Source organism: Gossypium hirsutum, chromosome D08 (genome assembly GCF_007990345.1).
Source record: "Gossypium hirsutum isolate 1008001.06 chromosome D08, Gossypium_hirsutum_v2.1, whole genome shotgun sequence".
In the NCBI taxonomy this organism is placed as follows: Eukaryota; Viridiplantae; Streptophyta; class Magnoliopsida; order Malvales; family Malvaceae; genus Gossypium; species Gossypium hirsutum.
The window spans coordinates 68,042,759-68,067,651 of NC_053444.1; the positions used below are offsets into that span (position 1 = coordinate 68,042,759).

The 24,893-nt window shown below is 29.7% G+C and overlaps 4 protein-coding genes and 1 long non-coding RNA gene across 9 annotated transcripts; 3 read left to right on the forward strand and 2 right to left on the reverse strand.

Annotated features, from left to right (window-relative positions):
- Positions 1 to 1,569: 1,569 nt before the first annotated feature.
- Positions 1,570 to 2,177, reverse strand: LOC121219988 (uncharacterized). The gene is made up of 2 exons (XR_005917072.1): positions 2,123 to 2,177; positions 1,570 to 1,758 (listed from the first exon to the last, which is right to left on the reverse strand). It is a non-coding gene; the product is annotated as an uncharacterized lncRNA (long non-coding RNA).
- Positions 2,178 to 7,999: 5,822 nt separating this feature from the next.
- On the forward strand, positions 8,000 to 9,593 carry LOC121219989 (40S ribosomal protein S11). The gene is made up of 6 exons (XM_041098983.1): positions 8,000 to 8,222; positions 8,303 to 8,343; positions 8,421 to 8,521; positions 8,768 to 8,912; positions 8,995 to 9,084; positions 9,304 to 9,593. Exons 1-6 carry the CDS (start codon positions 8,211 to 8,213, stop codon positions 9,392 to 9,394), a joined length of 480 nt encoding a protein of 159 aa, XP_040954917.1. The 5' UTR covers positions 8,000 to 8,210; the 3' UTR covers positions 9,395 to 9,593.
- A 2,024-nt stretch (positions 9,594 to 11,617) lies between these two features.
- Positions 11,618 to 14,034, forward strand: LOC107942477 (uncharacterized methyltransferase At2g41040, chloroplastic). 3 transcript variants are annotated; one of them, XM_016876143.2, is made up of 8 exons: positions 11,618 to 11,881; positions 12,230 to 12,330; positions 12,416 to 12,556; positions 12,662 to 12,743; positions 12,855 to 13,048; positions 13,125 to 13,236; positions 13,440 to 13,544; positions 13,621 to 14,034. In XM_016876143.2, exons 1-8 carry the CDS (start codon positions 11,732 to 11,734, stop codon positions 13,852 to 13,854), a joined length of 1,119 nt encoding a protein of 372 aa, XP_016731632.2. In that variant the 5' UTR covers positions 11,618 to 11,731; the 3' UTR covers positions 13,855 to 14,034. The 3 variants fall into 3 exon arrangements, with proteins under 3 accessions (XP_016731632.2, XP_016731633.2, XP_016731634.2); XM_016876144.2 differs by having other exon boundaries at positions 11,622 to 11,881; positions 13,627 to 14,034; XM_016876145.2 differs by having other exon boundaries at positions 11,632 to 11,881; positions 13,658 to 13,830.
- Positions 14,035 to 15,432: 1,398 nt separating this feature from the next.
- On the forward strand, positions 15,433 to 16,494 carry LOC121220386 (pyrophosphate-energized vacuolar membrane proton pump 1). Its single transcript, XM_041100088.1, has 4 exons — positions 15,433 to 15,438; positions 15,698 to 15,802; positions 15,872 to 15,928; positions 16,026 to 16,494. Exons 1-4 carry the CDS (start codon positions 15,433 to 15,435, stop codon positions 16,266 to 16,268), a joined length of 411 nt encoding a protein of 136 aa, XP_040956022.1. The 3' UTR covers positions 16,269 to 16,494.
- Positions 16,495 to 20,831: 4,337 nt separating this feature from the next.
- Positions 20,832 to 23,946, reverse strand: LOC107942485 (calmodulin-binding receptor-like cytoplasmic kinase 3). 3 transcript variants are annotated; one of them, XM_041098984.1, is made up of 8 exons: positions 23,751 to 23,912; positions 22,975 to 23,481; positions 22,691 to 22,897; positions 22,345 to 22,592; positions 21,961 to 22,126; positions 21,782 to 21,871; positions 21,402 to 21,700; positions 20,832 to 21,317 (listed from the first exon to the last, which is right to left on the reverse strand). In XM_041098984.1, exons 2-8 carry the CDS (start codon positions 23,231 to 23,233, stop codon positions 21,114 to 21,116), a joined length of 1,473 nt encoding a protein of 490 aa, XP_040954918.1. In that variant the 5' UTR covers positions 23,234 to 23,481; positions 23,751 to 23,912; the 3' UTR covers positions 20,832 to 21,113. The 3 variants fall into 3 exon arrangements, with proteins under 3 accessions (XP_040954918.1, XP_040954919.1, XP_016731643.1); XM_041098985.1 differs by having other exon boundaries at positions 22,975 to 23,213; positions 23,751 to 23,906; XM_016876154.2 differs by having other exon boundaries at positions 22,975 to 23,946.
- Positions 23,947 to 24,893: the final 947 nt, after the last annotated feature.

The window sequence follows — 24,893 nt, forward strand, 5'->3', positions numbered from 1 at the left end:
TTAAACCTAAAATTTTTATTTTTTTTATTAATATCCAAGTTTAATGGTACATGCTTTTTAAAATTTATAAAATTATAAATTAATATAATGATAAAATATATTTTGGATTCCTTAAAAATTAATTAATTATTTCTAACTCCTAAAAATATTTATTTAATTAATAGAATAATCTAATCATTAATCATTAATCATTAATAACTTGCTTAATGAACTATAATTTTACTTAATTGATAAAATAATTTAGCTCAACATATCATGAATTTAAATATTATGTTTATCGATGGTCGGGGTTCGATCATCGTCCTAATTATGAAGTAGTTTTAAAATTCGTGATCAGTATTTATCCCCAAATAAGTCTACAGAATGTGAAGAATTAATTATTAGGCTCGTTCCGATAAATACATTAAAAATATATATCTTATGTTTACCAAAAAAATTTATGCGTGGCACGTTCTTGTGCCATGCTTTGAAATAAATAATAATTCTTAACACATTATTTAAAATTTAATAATAAGATAATTCACATTGTATTATAGTATTATTTTCCACTCATTTGAGTGCACTTTAGGGACATTACATGTGAGTTTATCATCTTTGTTATGAAAGTGGTGGGAAAATTAATTAGGTTGTAAAAAAAATTAAATAAAATCTTTATTATTATTTAAGAATTTGATCGAGCTAGTGTCATCTATCAATCGAGTTTCAGTTCAGTTATGAGATTATCAAAAAAATCTATTATTTTTATGAAGCAACAAATATTATTTTGAATTTATTTTTATTTTTATATAAAATTTAAGAAAATACATGATATTTAAATTTAATATATCATAATTTATATTATATCAACTTTATCATTTCAATAAACTCGTATTTAGTTTTTATATCAAATTTTTATAATTTTATTATATAATTTTTTTACCCACGTTGTGAATATGTTATAATCTAATATCCAATAAAAACCTAAAAAAAATCTATAAATGCAAACTATAACCTAAGATTTAATGCTTTGCTTGAAATGTTTGATAATTAATAAATTGGTTTTATTTATTTAACAATAATTAATTTATTTTTTCACATGATTAGTGACAATAAACTCTAAAGATAAGAGTTATTACCATATCTAAATAAGAAGGGAGAAAGTTAGGTAATATAAATTGGTGTTTGCATTGGATTTTTTTTAATGTGATATTTATGTTATTTTTCAATCCAATATAATACATGTATTTGACAAAAGGTATACATTTTTATACCTAAATGTAAGGTGTTAACTGTTTAGTGAAACTGATTTCATGAAGATTCATAACTAACTTTTATTAAATCAACCCTAAAACTCGGATTAAATCAAAACCATTGAACTGTATTTGACAAATTAGATGCAAAATTAAACAAATTCATAAATAAAACTAATTTTATTCTATCGGTTAAATAAAATAAAAATAAAATCTAATAATATTAACAATTAACTTCCATCAAATCAATCCTAAAACCTGAATTAAACACTAAAAAAAGCTAACATCGTTACTATTGGGTACCAAAATATGTATATTTTTTTTAAATGCGCGTACAATATGTAGAAGCCCAAATTTGCCGGGCCCATACCAACAAAATAACCCAAACAATAAACCCGAAGCCCAACTACCCCAGCCCATTAACCTAAGCTCAGCAACCCTAATCCCACTAACCCTAGCCACCTACCCCCCACTTGCCCACTTGCCCACTTGCGCCGAACACCACCATGCCACTGTTGGCCATGGCCACCTGCAAGAAGCCAAGTAGAAATAAACAAATAGAAAATAAACATTTGTAATCGGTTATAAAAAACCGAAAATCTCACCATTATAGAGGAGGGGGAATTTTTTATTTTTTGCTATGAAAACAAAAGATTTTCTTTCAATATTAACAGATTCAATACAAGAACCATTCGAAAATATATATACAATCAGGGGCTCTAACACCAAATCGGAGAATCAAATCTAAAACCTAAGGTGACTCTTTCTTTTTTTTTCTTTACTGTTTTGAGTTTATTTTTACATAAAAATACTAAAAAATATTAAAACATAAAAACATATGCATTATTAAGCAAAAAAAAAGGAAAAAAAAAAAGAAAAAAAATATTTTTTACCTTTTCCGGCCACCGCGTGCGGTGGCCGGCGCCGGCGCCGGCGAGCCTCCGGTGGCCGTCCGGTGACCGGCCCCCCTGGCCGGATTCCCCTTCCCCCCTCCCTTCTCTCTCCCTTCTCTCTTCCCTCTCTCTCTTCTTTTTTTCTTTCCCTCTCCCCAAATGATTTTTTTTGGCTATTTTAGGCCTTTATATAGCCCCCAAAAACGTCGTTTTGGGGGCTACACTTAAGCCTCAAAACGACGTCGTTTTGACCATTGCCCGACCCATCCGACCCAACCCGCTAGAGGATCCGCGTGTTTTCGTTTGAATGGGATATTTATGCGCGCAGTCCTTCCACTTTTTCAGGATTTTGCAATTAAGTCATTTTTCTTGTTTCCAATTTGGCCCCATAATTTCTCGCGCTTTTCGATTTAGTCCCCGCTAATGTGCTGCGTTTTAATGGAATGGAATAATTGTTGTTTCGGTCCCCCTATGTTTGGTGCGCGCTCAAATAAGCCCATTTCTCTTCATTTCCTTTCACATTTGCCCCAGAACTTTGTTTTTAATTCAATTTTAGTCCTTTTTTCGTTTATTTTCATATCTTTATTAAATATCCTTGTTATTTTTATATTATTAGTATTATTAGTATTACTATTATTATTATTATGTATTAGTATATATTTTTATTATGTACGCGTATACATGTATATATATTTTCATATTTAATATTTTTATTTCATTTTTTTCTAATATTTTATTATAATTTATATATATATACATATACATATTCTTTATTTATTTTAAGTATATATTTTTTATATTTCATATTTTCTACAGGCATATATATACTTATATATTTACATATTTTAATTCATATACTTATAAATGTATGTACATACTTACGTTATTTTATTTTTATAATATACATATTTATATTTTTTGTCTTTATGTAATATATATACATACATGCGCATGTTATTTATATATATGTAATTATGTTTTCATATTTTATAATTCTTGTACATACACATATATATATATATGTATAGACATACATATTTTCATTATATATATATACCTACATAGTTTTTTTTTGTATTTTAAATCTTTTAAAATTCATACATGCATTTTTAAAACTTTTATAATTTTATTCATTTCTTTATTATTATTATTGTTTTACTTTATGTTTATCTATTTATTTATGTGTCCATTATTATTTTTTTTAAAAATGTTTTAGTTTTTTTTTATTTTGTTTATTTACTTGTTATTGTATATAATTGATTTTTTATATATTTATTTTTGTTATCTTCGCTCGTATTATTTTTACTCGCATTATCGTAATTGTTATTCCGTCACATCAATTTTTACCCGAATTCGTAAAAAAGGAAAATTTTGGAAACAAAAGCAATACTCGATACTTGGGATCTTCGAGAGAATTGGGTCCTAACGTGCTGGGTTCTAATTTTCTGTTGAATCTAAATGCTCGAGAATGCTCTTTAATAAAAAACATAAATAAAAACTCATTATCGGGATTTCAATATGTTGTGTCCTAACGCATTGGATATGACACGTGGTTTTCTCGATATGAGGATTTTTCGAAAGTAAAGGCAATATTCCGTATTTAGAAAATTCGAGAAAATCGTGCCCTAACTTACTGAGATTCGATTTTTCTCGTTGATTTTAAGTAATCGAATATCCTTTTAAAATTAAAATAAATGAGGTTTAAATAAAAAATAAAAGGAAAGCTTACTCTCAAAAAATACAAGGTGTCGTGTCCTAACTTACTGGATGTGACATCTTGTTAATTCGAGATAAGAAGGCATTTTTCATTTTGACTTATCCAAGTAATTAAAAAAAAAACGCAATATAAAGAAGGATCTTATTTTTAAATTCTTTTCGAGTTTTTAATTTTCGACATAAAGACATTAAATAATCAACTAAGGTACCAATTTTGGGCGTGTCGAGGGTGCTAATCCTTCCTCGTGCGTAACCGACTCCCGAACCTTTTTTTTCTGAATTTCGTAGACCAAAATCGTTGTTTTCATAAAATTAAATCATTTATTAAAAACAACCACTTTTTGAGGTGACCCGATCACACCTCATCAAAAAAAGGATTGGTGGCGACTCCCGTTTTCATTCTTTTTTTCAAAATCCAAGTCGACCCCGTTTTATCAAAAAAATGGTGTCAACACAATATTAAATAAAAAATAATACAAATATCATATTAAAAAAACATTACCAAACTTAGGCAATATATATATATGTAGGTTGATTTGGTATTGTCTAATTTAGTGATGACATTGCTATTCCAACCTAATTTTTATTACAAAATCAAAATTTAATGACATTTTGTTTTCTTGGTTTCAAATCCAAACAAGTTAAAAGGTTGTTTTCTATGTAGAATTCTTACCAACTAATTGTGTTTAGTCCATTTCATTAACAAAAACTAATCAACTAATCATTTCTAGAAAATGAAAAGCAAAAATGAATTGTGCATCAAAGTGGTTTAAAAAATGATTTTTTTGATTAAAAAAAAACGAAAATTTAACCTACTTAAATATAGTGTAAAAAATGTGAAATTACATGTCAGATCCTTCAATTACATGGAGTGGATCAAATTAGTCCATCTATTACTAATTGGATTAATTTAATTATTATACTATTGAAAAAAAATCAAACAAGGCCAATTTGTAATAATGTTAACTTTTATGGTTAAAAAAAATAAATATTAACATTATTAACCGTAAATGTTAATTTTGTTGGAAATTGAACTTATTTGACTCTTTTTAATAATACCGAGATTAATTTAATCGAATCATTGTAATAGAGAGACTTGGTAAATACATTTACATAAAAAAATATACATGTAAATTTTACGAACCGAGCCGAATGAAGTGGATTTGTCTAAGTTCTGTTCAAATAAAGCTTAAGCTATAATTTAAAAACCTCATTAAATTATAAGAAATACACTTGTTTTTCAATTTTGTTTTTTAACAGTACAGATTATTTTAAAATTTTAACATTAAAGTCCTTTACCACAATAAGAAATTTACCTTTTTAACTTATCCGTAAATGATAAAATTATAAATTAATATAAATAAGTTGTAGTTTGCCCTCTGGAAAATAAAAAATTTCCACATTTAATCCTTTAAAAAATAATGGAGTCATAAATTAATAAAAACAGGACTATTCTTTGACTTAAAAAAAACTACAATTAAATTCCACCCTCTTTAAAAAATCACAGCTTCACCCTAATATTATAATATTAAAAAATAAAAATACGTAGATTTCAAAAAAAAAAGTGGGAAAAATGATATGCTAAAAAATTTATTTTTGAACAATTTTATTATAAGTTCTGATCATATCTGCTATTTTTGAGATAATATTTAGAACTACTCATAGTCCATCCACAATGCATAAATAGAAGAATAATGTGCCTCAGTTCACTCAAACCCACATCCTCTTACATTGATAATAATGCACATGTCAATCAAATTATAACTCAATCGACAATTTATCTACAATGTTTTTTCTTTCTCCTTCATAAAGTAATGCTAAAAAAAAGGACAACCAAAAATATATTATATGTTGCATAAAATAATGCCAAAAAACATACAACCAAGAGTATGTATTATATTCTATATATAAAGAATATGGTTTTGCCTTTATTATATTGAGAGGGACCAAAATGTACGAAAATGATGGGTGTTTAAGGCTAAACCACAAAATGTTGTTGAAAAAACCATGTGAATTCTCATCCACAAACACATAGAGCATAATCATAAGGGGGAATATTTATTTAATTAGACATGATAATCTGGAATAGGGTTATTGGCATTTTACTATACTCTTTTTAGTTAATTTTTGTTATTCGTCCCTATATTTTACGAAAGCTATGGATTTAATCTAGTTTTTTTAATTTTGTACTTTTGGATTATAAAATTTCAGTCATTGACAAATGATGATTTTTAAATTCATTAAATCATATTATTTTCAAAATCTAACATTGTCGTATGTGTAATGCCATATCATCTCGCTAATTAATGGATTATCGACTATCATTTTATGTTAATATTGAATTTCAAAATTTCAAAAGTATAGGGACTTGAAATGATTCATTTGGAGAATATAAACTAAATCTACAACTGTACACGCAATATATGACTAATAATTGAATTTAACTAAATGGACTTAAATTCTATTGTTTGGGTTGTGACTAAAATTTTGAAAATTTAAAAGTACAAGGACTAAAATGGATCAGATTAAAGTATAGGGATTAAATCCATAACTTTAACAAAGTATAGGAGCTAATAAAGAATTTAACCTACTGTTTTTTCCCACTACCTAAAGAATTTTCTTTTTAAATATACCTTTTTTTATTTGTCAAATCTTTTAAACGTTGTTAACAATGTTGAGGCGGCACGATAGTGTTGATTGAGATAGAGACACGTGGCGAAATGTCATGTCAACACTATTGGATCATTATTAAGTTAAATAATTGAATTACTGAAAAAAGAAAAGAAAATCAAATTAAAAATTTAGAAACACATGGGAAATTTAAAAATTGTAAATTAAAAAAATCATAAAATCGAAAATATAAAAATAAAAAAAATTATTTATATAATTATTGTTTTTTGAATTTTATAAAACTTATCTGTTATAAATATTTTTATTTTTTATATTATAAAATAATATGAAAAATTATAATATTTTTAAAAGGTGAAAAAAATTACATACTTCTTTCTTTTTAGAATTTTAACATATTTTAAGGAACTTGCATTGCAGGCCAACAAACACACTTATTTTTTATAAATTAAATATAAATGATTTTAACGTATTTAATTTAATGTAAGTAATATTTAAAATAAATAATATTTTATAAATAAAATATATGAATTGGAATTAGGATACCAAATTTAATAATTGAAAATTATTATTATTATTATTTTTCATTTTAATAGGTTTGACCCAAATTAATTCATTGTTTTTATCATCTTTACTTTTACAAAACTACTTTTAGTGAAAATAATTTTTAAAATTTTCAAAATTTAAATTTTATATAAAAATAATATGAATTTTTAATAAAATTTAAAAATATTTATTCTTTATTTTATTTATATGAATTAAATTTACATTTTTTATATTACAAACAATCAATTATTAAAAATTTAAAAAATATATTTTTACAAAATATTTAGAATGTCTATTGTTACTTTGTTTTTTTTCGAAAAAAGTTGAATTATTTTGCTTGTAATGTTTATCCCTATTTGTTTAATTTTGTTTGTGGAATTTAAAAAAAAAAAACCAACAATGGAGATAATAATAACCTATAAATATTTTATTAAAAAAAATAAAAATAAACTATAATTATATATGAAAAACACTTAAAAATTTTGGTATCGAAATGATACTATTATGTATATATAAAAACTTAATTTTAAGGTAAAAGTAGTACGAAAGTTATTATACTAAGAGTCAAATTGTATTTTATCTCTTTTACTCAAAAAATGAGTAAATTAGTTATTGCATGTTAGATCAAATAACAAACTGGTATTTTCTGTTAAAAAGTCATTCATTTCTACTATTAAAAATTGACATGGCTGATGAAATAACCAGATAGTTCCACACAACACGCCAAGTGTACCTCATGCAAACGTACAAAGACCAATTTTTAATAATAAAAATGGATAAAGTTTTAACAGAATAACTAATTTGCTATTTGATCTAATATGCATAGATTAATTTATCTATTTTTTAAATAAAGAGTGCGAAATGCAATTTGAATTTTAGTTCAAGGACTTCCATGGTCCTAAATATAATATATTCTTATAAATGATATTTGGGCCTAAGCCCACGTTTGTAAAATTAAGAAGGATCTCTCTTTTTCAATTATGGGTTGATTGATCGTTGAAAAATAGCCCTAATTTCTAAAAAAGCCCAATTTTCATTAGCTAATCCCAATTCATCATCCCTTTATGAAAGACTGAAAGCCGAGCTATTTAATTAGGGTTAGGGTTTTATCAGTGCAAGCCTCTCTCGCGGTTTTCATTTCCCCTCCGCAAGTAGCCAGCCGTTTCACACACTCAAGAAGAGAGAGAGCTCGTAAATCATGGCGGAACAGGTTCACATTCAGATCCACTATCTATCTCTTTGCTTTGCTTCTCTTTTGTTTCTGATTTTTTTTTTTACTTTTTTTTGCAGACCGAAAAAGCTTTTTTGAAGCAACCCAAAGTGTTTTTGAGGTAATTTTCAATCCTCAAAACCATGAAAGTATTTTGAATTTAGGGTTTTATTGATTTCGAAGCGTTCTTTTTTTCAGCTCGAAGAAAGGTGGGAAAGGGAAGAGACCAGGAAAGGGTGGGAATCGCTTCTGGAAAAGCATTGGATTGGGCTTCAAGACTCCCCGTGAAGCTATTGAAGGTTCTTTTTCTTTAATTTAAAAAAAAAACTATCCATTGATGTATGTAATTTAAGCTTAAAATTTAATTAAGCCATGGTTAGGGTTTTTATTTTGTTGTGCCTATGAAATATTCGAAAATGGGTCCTTTATATAATGGTATACTTACTGGAAAGAAAAGATGAATTAATTGATTGATTAATGTTAGTTTATGATAAGGAATGTGTAGAATGTGTTTTTGTAATGTTTTGTTTATTTGTTTCCTAAAGGAACCTACATCGATAAGAAATGCCCGTTCACTGGCATGGTTTCAATCCGGGGTCGTATCTTAGCCGGTACTTGCCATAGTGCCAAGATGGTCAGGACAATCATTGTTCGACGGAACTACCTTCATTATATCAAGAAATACCAAAGGCATGATTCAGCTTCGTTTTAGTCAAATCTTTGTGACGAGAATGGTCTTTTGAGAGTGAATGTTTTTTGTTTTTCTTTTCAGGTACGAGAAGCGCCATTCAAACATCCCTGCACATATTTCACCATGCTTCCGTGTGAAGGAAGGGGATCATGTCATTATTGGGCAATGCAGGTTAAACTTCTGAACCTGATGAGTATAATATTAATCCTTTTTTATAGTTGGGTGTTGGTCAGCATGCCTTAGACCCCTTTGGGGTGAGACACATTCGCTTAGGTTCACTTGAGCTCGCAAGAAAAGGGTTTTCGCGAGTGTGCCTCCTGCCTTTGACTACACTCGAAGTTGTTAATATTGGTTGTTTATAATGTGTGTATATATCTTTTTTAATGTCAGGCCGTTGTCGAAGACCGTGAGGTTTAATGTTTTGAAAGTGATTCCAGCAGGATCTTCTGGTGGTGGGAAGAAAGCTTTCACCGGAATGTAAGCTTTTCTATGGTAGTCCATGGTTATAGGAACCAATAGAGAAGATAATCAAAGAAATTAAGTTCTTAAACTGCATTTAGCTTTGAGGATATTTTACTGTTAGAATTGTTTTCTTTTTTGGGTTATTTTCTTGTTTTGATTTTGTCGAATTACGAAATACGGAATTTTGAAGATATCTTTATTTAAGTTTGGCTTTGGAATTTTTGCTTCATTCCTATTATTTTGCTTTCTAAGAATGAATTTAGATTTATGGGTGAACTATGAATGAGGGCATAAATTCTTCAATTCTTATGAACTTGCTTTGGACATATGGGTCAAATAAGATTTTGGTCCTACAATTGTACTCGAATTTGGGATTTAGTCCATGTTCTTTTGTAATTTGGTTAGATTTATTAGATATGAAAATGGTTAGATTTATTTTATTCTAAATATATTAGTGCTTTTTTGTGCTGAACGTCAAATTAATTTTCTTTTTTGCTTTTAATGAAAATTTTAATTTAAAAATAATAAATAGTAAAAAAGAAATAATCTATTTATTTTTTCTATCACAAGCAAAATTATTTCAGTCGGATTACGCATTGAATGATAATTAAATCAAAATAATCTTATATTTCTGTTTATTATTGAGATCAAAGTTTTTTTTTATTAAAAATGATAAATAACATTTGTAGTCCCTTAACTATTATTAAATTTTATTGTCATAAAATGTTGATTCAACAATTTGAAATTTTTTATTTTTGTCACTAACCATTATTTAAAATTAAGATAATAGAAACTTTTAATATTTATATATTATATATTGTATGTACATTGTATTAATTTAGTTTTGATTTTAAAAAATTAACTATTATGTATTTTCTTTTTGCAGTTTTACTTTTATTTATAATTTGGATTCTTTGGGTGATTCTAGTTTGGTATATCTCTGAAATTTAGTTGATAGATATGTTTTTTTTAAGTTTTTTAAGTGAAAAAATTACAAAGAAAAACAAAATTGAAAAAAAAATTCAGTTGCCACATTGGGTAAATTTTTTTAGAATTAAAGTCAAATTAATACAATATGTAAATGTTAAGGGTTAAAATTGTTATTATTTCAATTTTAAAGGTTGTTGTGTTATCTTTTTATTAACCATTTAATAGTGGTGATAAAAATAAAATTGAATAGTAATGTGATCATTTTGTAATTTTTCAAAGTTGAGTGATTAAGAAAAAACTTACCCAATAGTAAGGTGACAGCAATATTAAATTTTCGTTTTGATCATTAAACTATAAAAAATTACAATTTAGTCACTAAAGTTTTCAAGATTTTTTTTAGTCACTCATCCGTTGGCTCTTGACGGAATGGTGATGTGGCAGTGGCATTGGCTAAGATAAATTTAATCCTCATAATTTCCACATAATTCCCTTGTTAAATGAAACGGTGCGTTTTGCATGAATAAAAATAAACTATTCACCTTCTGCCTACTCTTTTCAAAGTTGATTGGAAAGTTAAACTAAATCCAAAAGATGATACCTACGAATTTTAGGTCACCATACCTCCTCCACAATTCCAAGAGATATGGAAAGAAGTTGTCGAAGAAAAGAAGATGCATTTACAGTGAAGTAAAAGAAAGATAACACCAAATCAGTTTTTAGACTAATATTACAGATTTCCATTTTAGTTTTTCTTTTGTCTTTGATTCTTTTTTTGTTTTTCTATCAATCTTTCGCTGTTCTCTGCAAGATTTTCGAATTTATAAATAAACACACGCACACTTCTAATAATGATCACTATACCATAGCTTACGTTTTCCTTCTAATGTTTTCGAGTACTTATAAAATAACTTTAAAATAGAGGTTAGATTTAAAGAGTTTAGGCAAAAATTATTATAGGTTAAAGTTTTGGATCGACATGTGTTGGGGTACGGTGGCCTGAAATTTGTGGGTGTTGATTTTAGGTTTAGTTTAACTTTGCAATCAACTTTGAAAAGAGCAAGTAGAGGTGGATTAAATTTATCTTAATCACCGCCACGTTGTCTTTCAATGTAATTTATCTTAAAAAAAATCTCATTTTGTGAATCGAAGTGCGAGAATATATCTCTTTCGGTTTGATTTATGAATAATTATGTTCCGATGATTTCGATCATAAACCTAAGATCCAATGAGGAAACTGATTTATTAACCAATCAAAATAATTAATTTGATTAATGATGAAATCATCCGAATCGACTCAAATGAACGGAGTAGCTGAGGGGGATATTATTGCTCACAAGAATCCTATCCAAATTTTACTTAAACCACATTTTCAGACTCAGTGAGCTGGCCTTTACTGTTTACATTTCTAATTTTCTATCCACCTTTCATGGCGATTGCTCCACCTTCTCTTCACAAATATTTGTACGCGAAATACCCTTGCGTTTCTCATGATTTCCGGTTTCGTCATTCCCTCCGTTTCTCTTGTCGACCGTTCCGGTTCACTGCTAGGGCTAGCTCCACTGTCTCTTTGGAGACGGTAAACTCTATCTCCCCCTTTTCTTTTTCCCGGTTTTTTAATTTCATTTTTTCTTATTTATACTTTGATGAAATTTCGACTATTTTTAATAACTTGGACAAAAAAGATGTTTTAAATAATAAAAATTTCAGATTTAATTATCAAAACTGAAAGTTAAAAATCATTAATTATTTCTTTTATTTGCTGAAAATATTGTGATAATTATTTTTGATCAATTTATGCCAATTGAGCATTAATTCAGATGGCATCGTAGTTGTTTTCAGTAGAACGCGAATTTAAACTCACTTAAATGCCTATAATTCTTGAAGATTTGAGTGACGGATATAAGAAATGCATATAATTTTTCAGGATTTAAGCATTCAGAAGAATCAAACAGAGGGAACAGATTTGTTTTCTTGCCCTGTGTGCTATGAACCACTTATACGAAAAGGCCCGCCGGGTTTAAACTTGTAAGTTAGTACGTACTGTATGTATTTGTTAATCTTTCTATCAGACTCGAGTACGACTATCAGACGCATTTTGCCTAACTTGCAGGGCAGCTATTTACCGGTCCGGATTTAAGTGTAAACAATGCGACAAATCGTATTCGAGTAAAGACACGTATCTCGATCTGACTGTTACTGCCGGATTGAGAGACTACACTGAAGTCAAGCCAGCCGGGACCGAGCTATTCCGGTATGAGTAGTTTCTATATACACATGGATTTAAATTGAAGAATATTTATACGTATCCGACACTTTATTTGAGTCTGAGTAATATAAACTCTGCTTACTTCTGTAGGAGTCCTTTTGTATCATTTGTCTATGAAAGAGGCTGGCGTCAAAATTTCAACCGCCGTGGATTTCCCGGGCCTGATGAAGAGGTAAATCTTGATTGGATTTGTATAATGTTTGAATTTGCCGATGTGAACATGACGTTGTTCGGTTTGATGTATCGAGTTTGTAAACCTTGTGATTTTTGTCGAATTATGCAGTTCAGAATGGCTCAGGAGTACTTCAAACCTGTAGAAGGTGGCATTTTAGTTGATGTTAGCTGTGGAAGTGGTTTGTTTTCCCGGAAATTCGTGAAATCCGGAACTTATTCTGGTGTTATAGCACTCGATTTTTCCGAAAACATGCTCCGGCAATGTAATGATTTCATCGAGCAAGATGCTTCTATTTTGGCTAGGTAATGCCTACCTACCACTTTTATATTTCTTCATAAGCAAGGAACTGATCCACACTTTCAATCGGTGAATTTTCAGCAATATCGCTCTTGTTAGGGCCGATGTTTCCCGGCTTCCTTTCTCATCGGGTTCCGTTGATGCCGTACATGCCGGTGCCGCCCTGCATTGCTGGCCATCGCCTATGAATGCCGTAAGCATTCTTTCCCAATATGTTCTTTGTCACAAATTAGAGCTTGAACTTGACTTGAAATTTGAGGTTTGACGTTTGGCTCGAGCTTTAATTAAGTTTTACTTTTAACATTCAAGCTCAATTCGGGATGAAGTCTCGATTGGGCTCGTTTACATGGTAAAAAACATATTCTTAAAGCATTTGCTTGTTTTGATCATTTTCAGGTTGCCGAAATTAGTCGTATATTGAGAAGTGGCGGAGTCTTTGTCGGAAGCACTTTTCTCCGTTATACGTCGTCTACTCCCCGTATAATCCGACCTTTCCGAGAGGTACAAGCGAATTCATTCGGATTTCTTTTTAACTTTATACCAAACATCTATGCTACCCCGACACTTTTTCTTCAAGTTTCAGTATCCGACACCCGTGTTCTCGGTTTTTTTAGAGGATTCTGCAAAATTACAGTTACCTTACGGAGGAAGAGATCGAAGCCTTGTGTACATCTTGCGGTCTTACCAACTATACAAGAAATATTCAACAATCTTTCATCATGTTTTCGGCTCAGAAGCCTTAAAGCAAGATTCGGGTTCAGATAATTTCAGATATATATATTTTCAATGCACCTCCGATCATGATCCGTAATGATTAGTTGCATAACATTATTGATTACACACGCATAATTAAAAACTATATTCAAGTTCTCACATCAACTCAAATAAATAGTTCAAGTTGAATAATTTAACTCTGATTTAAATTAAACAACTCAAATTGTTCGAACAACTTAATATTTATATATGGAATTTCTAAGTTCATTTATATTTATATTAGATTTTTAGTTCTATATATATAAATAGGAGAGTGTTGATGGGGCAAGTCGGACACTGACTTGTAAAACTCAAAACCTAGAGGAGACGGGAGGGAGGAGTTTGGGGCCTGGCCCTCAAAAATTTAAAAATTACATTTTTCTTTAAAATGTATAAAATTATAAATTAATAATAATAAAATTACGATGAGATTTTAAATTAGTTTTTTAAAAACTTGTAAAAATATTATCTAATACAATGGTGAAATTGCATTTTAATTCCTATAAGAATTTATAACTTAATTTTACCTGAATAACTATTTATTATTATTTTTTAAAATACATTTATATTTTTAAAAATAAAATTAAATAAAAATGAACAAGTCCATCTTTGGACAAACAAATGATGTCAGTTTTTGTTAGGGTTTAACCTAAGAAAATAGTAGAGAGTCTCTCTGTTTTTCACTGTCATGCATAGTTGTTCCATTTTAACTAAAATTTCTGTGTTTCTCATTTAACCAAAATAACTAAAAAAATCCCCTACTAATTTAAACACTGCTTCTAAAGCTATATAAAAGCCCCAACTAAAACATAAATCATCAACAATCTTTTATGGTGATAAAAAAATTTCATGTTCAAGTTTTTCAATTGACATGCATTCTCGGTTCCATCTCTGAACAATCTTTACGTTGCATGGCGTCAAAAATCTGGCCATTGAACACCAAGATGCAAAGCCGTACATGCTTGTGTTCGCCCACCAAGCACCCTGGTTCCTTCAAGTGTAGCTGCCATCGGCATTCCAACGAGCCGGTTTCATCCGGTTGTCGAACCGTGCCGGTCTGTGCCGCCTTTTTGAATTATAGGGGATTGGGTTCCATCAAGAAAACGAATTTCAACACGGTGAATTTGTTGCAAATGGTGAACCCGTCGTCGAGATCGAGGGTGGACATGCAAAGGATATGGAATTTCCAACCTGAACCTTCAAGGTTTTTTTTTTAATTAATTTTTTATTTAATGCCTAAAATTAACTATAGTTATTTTCAAACCCTTAGATAAGAGGATAATACACTTCAGGCACTCAAATCTACGTCTTCTTACACTGATCAATGCTAACGGAACTAAGACTTAATCGACATAAACTTTAATTTTTATCACTATATAAGCATTCATTTTCTTCTGCAACTTATCTTCTCACTAGAAAATAGTTCTTTTTTCCTCGTAGTAGTAGAATCTCTAAGGTTTTTTTTTTGCTTTTTCGTTTCATTTAAGGGGGTGAATGGTTTTCAAAATGGGAGCTTCGATGTTACCGGACCTTGGAGCCGAGATACTGATACCAGTTTGTGCGGTGATCGGCATAGCCTTTTCGCTGCTGCAATGGGTATTGGTTTCAAAGAAGCTCTCGCCGGGATCCTCCAGGAATGACGGTGCAGATTGAGAAAACGGGTTTACCGATCGCCTCATTGAAGAAGTAGTCTTGATGATCACCATATGGTTTTTGGACCTTATAATTGTTGTCGAGGAAGATCGCTTTCTAGGCTTGTCTTGAACCTTTAATGAAAGATTTGTTCTAGAGGTGTTTATGCTCGATTTTTGTTTTGAGTTTTTGTTTCCTGCACTTCGAATTCAAAGAGATTCATGGAGTTTAGTGGGAATGCCTGGTTCAACAAGGAAATGTTTTTTTAGCATTTTGGCCTAGGTGGACTAGATTATCTCGCCGAACTCCATGAACCCTTTGAGCTTGAAATTCTCTCAGGTGTCCTCGCTGGATCCCTCGTCTCTGGTGTCCAGGTAATATTAACAAGTCTTGATATTGCTTGTATCCCAAGTTACATCTTTAATGTCTTTTCCGTCTCGTAGATCGCTATCTCCGCTTCAAACACTGGTGGTGCTTGGGACAATGCTAAGTACATTGAGGTATATACATTATTTGATCGAGTCACTTTCTACAATCCATGATCGATGTTTTGAAAGTAATGGTTCTATATATACACTTGGATTTTGTTGATCACAGGCTGGTGCTTCGGAACATGCAAGAACTCTCGGTCCCAAAGGATCCAGTCCACATAAAGCGGCCATTGGTGACCCTTTAAAGGATACATCCGGTCCATCATTGAACATCCTTATCAAGCTAATGGCGGTCGAATCGCTCGTCTTTGCTGCTACACCGTGGTTCACCGATCCCAGTCTCTACCAGTTCTTCTCCAGAGATGCCATATCAAGGTTCAAACCGGGCATCGAAAAAATTTTCCCTTGAAAGGGTTCACGTACGGCGACATCAATGACGACAACAACGACAATGATGATTTCGGGCATGGATAATTACAATTGATTTGTATCTATTTCATTAGGCTTTGCAGTAGTCCATGTAGTGTAAATTTGAAGCTCAAATTTAGTAGTAAGTTCGGTAGTGATGGTGGGATATTATTCACAAATATTTCAAACACAATTCTTTTTTAATCCAAATTTAAATGAATAAAATATTTTCCAAAAAGTTTCAATATCTCGATATAATTATACTGCACTAGAAATTTTATTACATGTGTATGCGTGTGAAACTATTTAGAATATATATCTTTAAAAATACATATAATAAAAAATAAAATATATAGTTTGAAACTAATTAATTATAATAACACATAAATACATTAGATTAATACTATTAAATTTCAAATATATAAAATTTATAAGGATTTATAGTATATTTTAATCTTTAAACTTTTACGCGCGTGGAAACCATAATATAAAAAAAGCAAATGCCAATTATATAAGAATTTGATCCTAATCAATGTATAATTAAATTGATCATAACCTCAATAAAAGAGTGACCATGTTGTATTAATTTTATAATAAATTATTATTTTTTGAAAGGAATTGAGGTGTTGATGAGCTGTGTAGGATCTAGATGTAATTTTAAAAATATATTAATATTAATATAAACTTATTTTTATATTTTTTTTAATTTTTATCAGCCTCATAAATTTTAGAGTAAACTGTACTAGTAGTCACCCAATTATTAATAATTTTTTTTATCACTTAACTATGTAAGATTATAAAATGATCATCCAATTATTCGATTTTTTTCACTAATCATTAAATGGCTAATGGAAAGGCAATCTGACAAAAAAAAATCGAATAATTGAATGATCGTTTTACAACTTTTCATAATAATATGACCACAAAAAAACATACTAATAGTTGGGTGACTATCAGTATAGTTTACCCAAAACTTTATTCTTTACTTTGCCTCTAACTATTACCATTGTAATGTGGGTTAAGATTCACTTCATTACTTTTTCATCCATTAATATTCAATACAACGATCATCATTCAAATGTATAAGTCCCAGCTATTCAATGTGAAAATAAATTTATAAATGGTGATTAAATATGAATTAAATAAATGAAAAAGTAACGGAGTAAAATCAAACTCTCGAAATACCAAACCCTACATGGTACTCTTTAATTGAATAAACCAATGGTTGATAAGGGATGAACACATATACCCACTTTAGCCAAGCTTTACTAAACAAGGGTGATGCACACTTTAGCCACAAATATTGGACTAACTATGCAAATGAAAATATAAAAATAATTTAAGTGACAAAAATAAGTTAATTTTGGTTTACTATTCATATGCATACCTTGATAATTATATAACAGAAAATGCAACATTTTTTTATGGGAAGAGTTTTAATATTTGACTATATGTTTTTTTGTTTGATGAAATTTTTATTTCTTTCTTTATACTATTTAATTTCATAGATTTAGTTTTTTTTTTTAAATAATTTGATTCAGTGATAGTCAAAATTAATTCGAGACAAAACACATCAGATTGAAAATCGAAATATATCAAATTACAATGCCCATACATTGTGAGACTTAAACCTAAAATAATCTGGAGGAGAATCACATACGATATTTGTGCATGGTAAGGCTCAAATATGGGCACTCAAGATCTCTGAGTGTTAGCCTTTACCAATACTACCAAAGCCTCGTTGACAATAATATTAGTGATTTTGACTATGGTCAAGGGCCGCAGGAAGGGGGCAAACAGGACCCTGAACCCTTAAAATTGAAAAACATATATTTTTGCCCTTTAAAATGTATAAAATTATAAAATAGTAATAATAAATTTACATTTTGACCCCCTAAAAATGATAAAATTTTAATTTAGTCTTTTAAAAAATTATAAAAATATTAGCTAATATGATGGTGAAATTGCATTTTAACTCTTATCAAAATTTATACATTAATTCTACCCCTTCCAAAAAAAATTTCTAGCTTCACCCCTGATTATGGCAGATTATTAATAATAGTAGGAGGACCAAATTATATCAAATCAAAAGTGTATGGACGAAACATCTAAATTTAAGCATAGTACAAGAATGAAAACTATAATTTTATGGATTATTAATTAATAGTTTTTAATGAGTTAAAAAACTTAATTATCAGTATATCAAATAATTATTATACTAGAAATTTTATCATATACATATGCGTGTGAAAACCATAGATTTAGAATATATGTATGTGTTTAAAAATAACATAAAATAAACAATGAAACATATGGTTCGAAACTAATTATAATACATTAAATATGTACGATAAAAAAATAAAAAATTAGATTAAATTATGAATAAAACTACATTTAAACATATAAATACATCACATAAATTATACCATATTATATTTATGGAATTGAGGACTTTTAATTTTAGTGCACGTGGTCTACACATGACTTGAACATCATAGGGTTTGTTTTATAGCTTTAAATAATGGGTTTACGTAAATAGGGACTGGAACGTGACTACGTAAGGCTTTTAAATTTTTGAAAAATTGTCATTAAGTCCTTTAATTTTTTTAAATTTTACTATACCTTCTAAAGTTTTTAAATTTTCAATTAAGCTTTTAAAACTTTTTGAAAATTTTAATTGAACTTTATAAAATTTACTGCTAAATTTCTCATTAATTTACTCAAAATTTTTAAAAAATTTTAATTAAACCCCTCAAAATTTTTGAAAATTTTATTTATATCCTCCAGAATTTGATGCAACTTGCCTTGTAACATAATCTGATTAAATCTAAATTTCAATTTGTGGTTTTATATTCCACCTTTTGTCAACTTGCCTTGTAACAAAATTCAACTGCGAAAGTAATAATAAAAAATATTTTAAAATTATAAAATTTAGTTCAATTAATTTTTTTAACTCGGTTTAACTAGCTCATGAATTAATCAACTTTTTTTTATCTCTTCTCGATCGATTTTCGATCTAACTGATCCAATCAACGTACTATATGAATATAGAAATTTATCACCATTCATATTATATGAAATATTTATGTGAAAGTTAATATAATTTTGTAATATCTAAAACACAAAAAAAAATTAAAATTTTTGTCAAAAATTTAAACATAATATGAGTGTATGAAAAGTGGTTTGCAATATTTGTCTTTGGGTTAATTTAACTAATTGTCCCTAGAGTATTACTTAGATTTCAAATTAGTCCTTAAACTTTAAAACATTTTAATTGAATCCTTAAAGTATTGGTATTGTACCAATCATATCATTATGTCAACTTAGCCGTTAATTTAGATGTTGATTATTAGTTTGGATTTGACATAGAGCATACTTAAAATACATGCAACAAATTATAAACATGTGTATGCTTACCACATAAACATGTTGGATATGAAAAACAAACCGTATAAAAGAATTTAGAAGAGTATTTTTTTTAATTTAAAAAACATCAAATTCAAGTTATTGATGTGGTAGTCACACAGATGTTTACAATTTAACCCACATATATTTTAAATATACTCCACGTCAAATTTTAACTAACATTAACACCCAAGCTAAAGAAGGTCATATTTGATACGATATCAATACTTTTAAGATTCAATTAAAATATTTCAAAGTTTAAAAACCAATTTAAGGTCTAAGAAATTACTAGAATGTTTTATACATTAATAATTTGATTTTTGTAGATTCTGGCATGTTGATTTGTATGTGTCATATTCATGTTAATTTTAGTATAATTTCATACTTTGTGTAATATCTTGTTTCACATATCAAATTTTTATATATTTCACTTCTATTATTTCAACCACATATTTTTTTCAAGTTTAACAATTTAATCCTCGTCACCATAAAAATTTCATATTTTTCCACAATTTCACTTTTACAATACTATATGCATATATCATCATTTCATGACATTTATTAAATTTTTATCATAATTTTCTTATTCACATATTAAATTGCTTCACACTTAAATTTTTTTAATATATTTTTTAATTTAGTCCCTATTACCATGTAATTTATTTTTACCATATAAGTATTTTAATCAAATAATTCACTATAATATCTCATTTCATATAACAATTTTTCATGCATATTACTTCTCTTGTTTCAATTATAAATTCTACAAAATTTACAATTTAATCCTTAACATCATAAGAATTCATTATTTATTATAATTTCACATTAACATCACTTTGTAATCAGTTCACTAATATTTTCAGGATATCTACCAAACAACAAAAAATATTTTATACAAATTCATCCAAACACCAAAAAATATTAACTTTTCTAAAAAAGTCATTTTCCAAAAATCATTTTCAAAATTCAATTTCAATGAAACAAATGGAACTTAAAAAGATTTGAATACAAATATAAAACCCGAAGAATAAGTTTAAAATGGGCTGGGCCTATTTAATCCAAGTCCATTTTCGGGTTTTAAAGAGAAAAAAAACCCCGAATCCAAAACCTGTATCCTACACATTTCAGACACGGGTATATGAGGATACGACCCTCCAAATACGTAGAAAAACTTTAAATATATATAAATAAAATTGAACTGGAAAAAGTGAAGCCTCTAAATCATACAGGTGAGTAAATATATCTACATATTTACTTTTTAAGCTTTGCCACAAATGACACTATGAGATACTTGAAGCAAGAAAACCAGGCAAAAGTTCCATCACAGCTTCCGGCTAAATACGAATTCCGGTTTTTACAGAAAAGCTTGAACCGAGGGCAGAACAAATTAACAATCAAGGGGAGAGAAGACTACTTTCAAAGCCTCTCTTTGTGCTTAGCCTCATCTCGAACTCCTACGATAGTCGGCTCTTATTGCCCACAAATGTTCTACCACGAATTTCATCTCCGGCCGATTGTGTCTTATGGGTGCTGCACATTGAAATGACAATGCAAACATCTTCACTATTATCTCCGCATCAACAGCTTCTTCCATCATAGAATCCACTAGTTCCACGGCTTGTCCTTCGTTAAACTTACGGAATGCCTATATGACAATAAAACCATTAATGATGTGAATAACAACCTCGGGTTTTTGGAACTTAATGATTTGAATGCAATGAAAGTTTACCCATCTAAGTGTGATGCGCTCTTCAACAGGTCTCCTTAGATCCACAGGACGACGGCCGGACAGAATTTCGATAAGTAAAATCCCAAATGAGTACACATCACTCTTGGTCGTGAGTTGATAGGTTTTCATGTACTCGGGATCAAGGTAACCAACCGTTCCTTTCACTTTGGTTGAAATATGTGTTTGGTCCGAATCCATGGGACCAAGTCTCGCGAATCCAAAATCAGCCACTTTGGCTCTCATGCTTTCCGTAAGAAGAATGTTCGACGACTTCACATCTCGATGAATAATTTGCTTCTCTGATTCACGATAAAGAACGACATTGCTTAGAAATAAAGGAGTAAGGCCAAAACCAGCTAATTCTGCAAGTTTTATCTTACCTGCATAAAGATGGAGATAGGTAAGGCCATGAGCAACATCAATGGCAATTTCAAGTCGCTGATTGAAATCCAAGATTTTGCCGCGTTGACCTGCCAAGGAATAGTAGCAGTTACCGTTTGTAAGATTTGAGCAATATCGTTGAAAAATTGGCAGTTATTATGGTCTTGAGAGAGCTTACCATCCAAATGATCTCTTAGAGTACCATTTGGTACATATTCCGTAATAATAAGCCGTTCATTTCCTTTATCGACATAACCAAGAAGCCTCACAAGGTTCCTATGATCAATCTTGGATAGAAGTTCAACTTCACTGCTGAACTCAGTTTGCAGATTCTCGAAATGTTCCTAGACAATATTCTATGTCAACCGAAACAGCACGATCGGAAAAATAAGATGGGTTTAAACCTTAATCACAAAAAGAAGCACTACAAAAGAAAGAAGCCAAGAATTTAATTTAAGCCAGTTCCAAGTCCATCACCGATAAAGACAGTTAACATGTCAATGTATCCGAGAATCCTTCAGAAAACCAGTTTCAAAACTACTCTACTAGTGGGTTTACTTACCTTCTTTGCTCGTTTAATGGCAACCACCTGACCGGAATCTAGCTGAGCCCTGTAGACAGTTCCGAACCCCCCTTCACCTATCTGTAGAGCTGGTGAGAAATTACGGGTAGCTCTGGTGACCTGTGCTAGATTGAGATGCACTGACCCGGTTCTATTGAGGTTTGGAGACACTGAGAATACTGAAGAAGTAGGAGGAACCTTTTCATGAGGAACATGAATATTCACATCTAAAGGGGACGTCGAATCACCTGCAAGAACAGAACCATTTGTTTATGCCGCATTAACAGAGAAGCTAAATTAATGCCAAAATGGACAAGATGCACGGCTTAGGTAAGTTAAGACTCACTTGAATTCAGCTCCTTTTTAAGAACAGTAGAGGCGGTTTCTCTCTTTTTCCTATAAACACAAGGGCAGATAAAAACGCAACATGTCAAAACAATTCCCGATGCTGCTATCCCAACTTTGGACGAGGCTGAATATTTCTTCCCCTCCGGATTATCATCTTTCTTCTTTTGCTCCCGCAAGAATTTTCTTCTTCCTACGGACAATTCAGCTGCAAAAATACCCGGAATTTACTTCTATCAAGCACTAAACATTTCGTAAAACCCAAACCCGTATTACAGTGCATACCTGATGAAAGGTCCAACCCACAGTAATCAGTTCCGATATAACCTTCAAACGCACAATGCTCTGCATAGTGAAACTGCAAGGCCTTACAGAACAGAACTTTATCTACCAGATTACCATTCAAATAAAACAGTACACGACCGAATGAATTCGAATACTCTAAGCGATCAGCACCGCAAATCTTCGACTTTACTTCGAGACTGGAAGCAAAGGATCTCGATACTTGCATGAACAACAGTAGACTAAACATAAAAGCAGTCATTCTCAATGAATTAACGCACTCAAACTTCCATAAAAGAAACCCGAATTACTAACGAATCAACGATTATTCGGATCAATACAGTAATATAAACCCTAATAAGCTTTGATTCAAAGGTTATCAAACAAAAAAGCTCAAAAAATTGAAGCTTATAGTATCTCCAACTCAACAAATTAACAAAGAACAAGTAAAAAATTGGACCAAAAGTCTTGAAATTTGAATTGATTGAATCAACAAGAACAGTGAAACCCCTGCAAAAAAGTTCAACTCAAAGATATAAACTTTATGATAAAAGAAAAAAAAACTTTTTAGCCGAAAACTAAAAAATGAAGTTCCCATAGTTCATGGAGACAAATTCAACCTTTCTAAAAACCCTAAAAGAATACACAACAGATGAAAAGAATCAAAACGACCCAGTTCACCAAATTGAGAAATGAAACAGACCCAGATAGCAAAAACGTATAAAAACCTCAAAAGAAACGAAAAAAAAACCCCATAGAAATGTGGCAGTAAACCGAACCTGAAAAAGTTAAAAAAGGCGGCTAGTTATTTAAGGTCGTTGATGGTGTAAGTATATATGTATGTATGTAATTGCAGTCGTTGTTTTAGCGTGTGAAATATCGTAAGGGAAGACCTGACTTTGCCTTTGACAAGGAAGAAAGAATATATGGCGTGGGGTTTTGAGATTTGACGATTCGCATGGCTGTAAAATAGATATTTTTTTTTGGGATAAAGTGATATTTAGTCCTTCAAAATGGTAATTGTTTTCAATTTTATCTTTGAACTTATTTTTTGAGTCTATATTAATCTTGAAACTTGATAATTTTTTTAATTTGGTCCTAGGGTTCTAAATTAACCGAGCTTAAATAAATGGGCCTCTATTAATGCTATTTTATATATTTTTACGCTTGTTCGTGTTCAATTCGTGTTTGTTAATAATTTCAAATTTTTTGTTCATGTTCATTTATTTAAAATTACACGTGTTCATGTTCGTTTGTTAACTTAAACGAACACGAACATATTCATTTGTTTGTATACTTTAGTTCATGTTAGTCTCAAAGCTTGACAATTTTTCTCAATTTGATCCCTGAACTTGGATTCCGATAAGATTTGATGACAGCGGAGTGCCACATCGTCTCCTAATTTTTAAAAAAATATATATATAATTTGGAAAATACAAGAAAATTTAAAATTTGTATTTAAAAAAATTATGTGATGATGTGGTATAATCTTAGAGGGTCATGTCATTATACTTTAACAGAATTCAAGTTTAGAGATCAAATGGGTTCATATTAAAAAATATATATTGGAATAAATAATTTGATATTTTTTATACAAATGCCGAGCATTAGTCATAGACTCATAGTCCCTTCCCAACCCTTAAAATAGAAAAATAAATGTACTTTAACACACTCAAACCTACGTCCTCTAAAATAGGCAAAAATATCAATATGAATCGAACTAAGACTTAGTCAACAATAATTTGTTAGTTTTTAAATAAAAATTTCATGTATATAAATTAACATAAATTATTGATTTATTGATTTTCAAGTTAATCATTTAGTGTCAATTTTTTTTTATTGTATTCAATAGTTAGACTAACTTCTTAATTTACATAAATTACAAGGACTAAATTTTGACAAATAAATTTATAATTTGACCC

Excerpts from the sequence above, each read along its gene's own strand:
- LOC107942485 (XM_016876154.2), bottom strand. The coding sequence starts at position 23,233 with ATGACTGCTTTTATGTTTAGTCTACTGTTGTTCATGCAAGTATCGAGA. Across the intron at positions 22,593-22,690 it reads TAAAAAGGAGCTGAATTCAA|GTGATTCGACGTCCCCTTTA; the intron begins GTGAGTCTTAAC and ends CTGTTCTTGCAG. Across the intron at positions 22,127-22,344 it reads CCATTAAACGAGCAAAGAAG|GAACATTTCGAGAATCTGCA; the intron begins GTAAGTAAACCC and ends AATATTGTCTAG.
- LOC121220386 (XM_041100088.1), top strand. Across the intron at positions 15,803-15,871 it reads CCCTCGTCTCTGGTGTCCAG|ATCGCTATCTCCGCTTCAAA; the intron begins GTAATATTAACA and ends TCCGTCTCGTAG. Across the intron at positions 15,929-16,025 it reads ACAATGCTAAGTACATTGAG|GCTGGTGCTTCGGAACATGC; the intron begins GTATATACATTA and ends TGTTGATCACAG.
- LOC107942477 (XM_016876143.2), top strand. The coding sequence starts at position 11,732 with ATGGCGATTGCTCCACCTTCTCTTCACAAATATTTGTACGCGAAATAC. Across the intron at positions 12,331-12,415 it reads GGCCCGCCGGGTTTAAACTT|GGCAGCTATTTACCGGTCCG; the intron begins GTAAGTTAGTAC and ends CCTAACTTGCAG. Across the intron at positions 13,237-13,439 it reads GGCCATCGCCTATGAATGCC|GTTGCCGAAATTAGTCGTAT; the intron begins GTAAGCATTCTT and ends GATCATTTTCAG.
- LOC121219989 (XM_041098983.1), top strand. Across the intron at positions 8,344-8,420 it reads CAACCCAAAGTGTTTTTGAG|CTCGAAGAAAGGTGGGAAAG; the intron begins GTAATTTTCAAT and ends TCTTTTTTTCAG. Across the intron at positions 9,085-9,303 it reads GTCATTATTGGGCAATGCAG|GCCGTTGTCGAAGACCGTGA; the intron begins GTTAAACTTCTG and ends TTTTAATGTCAG.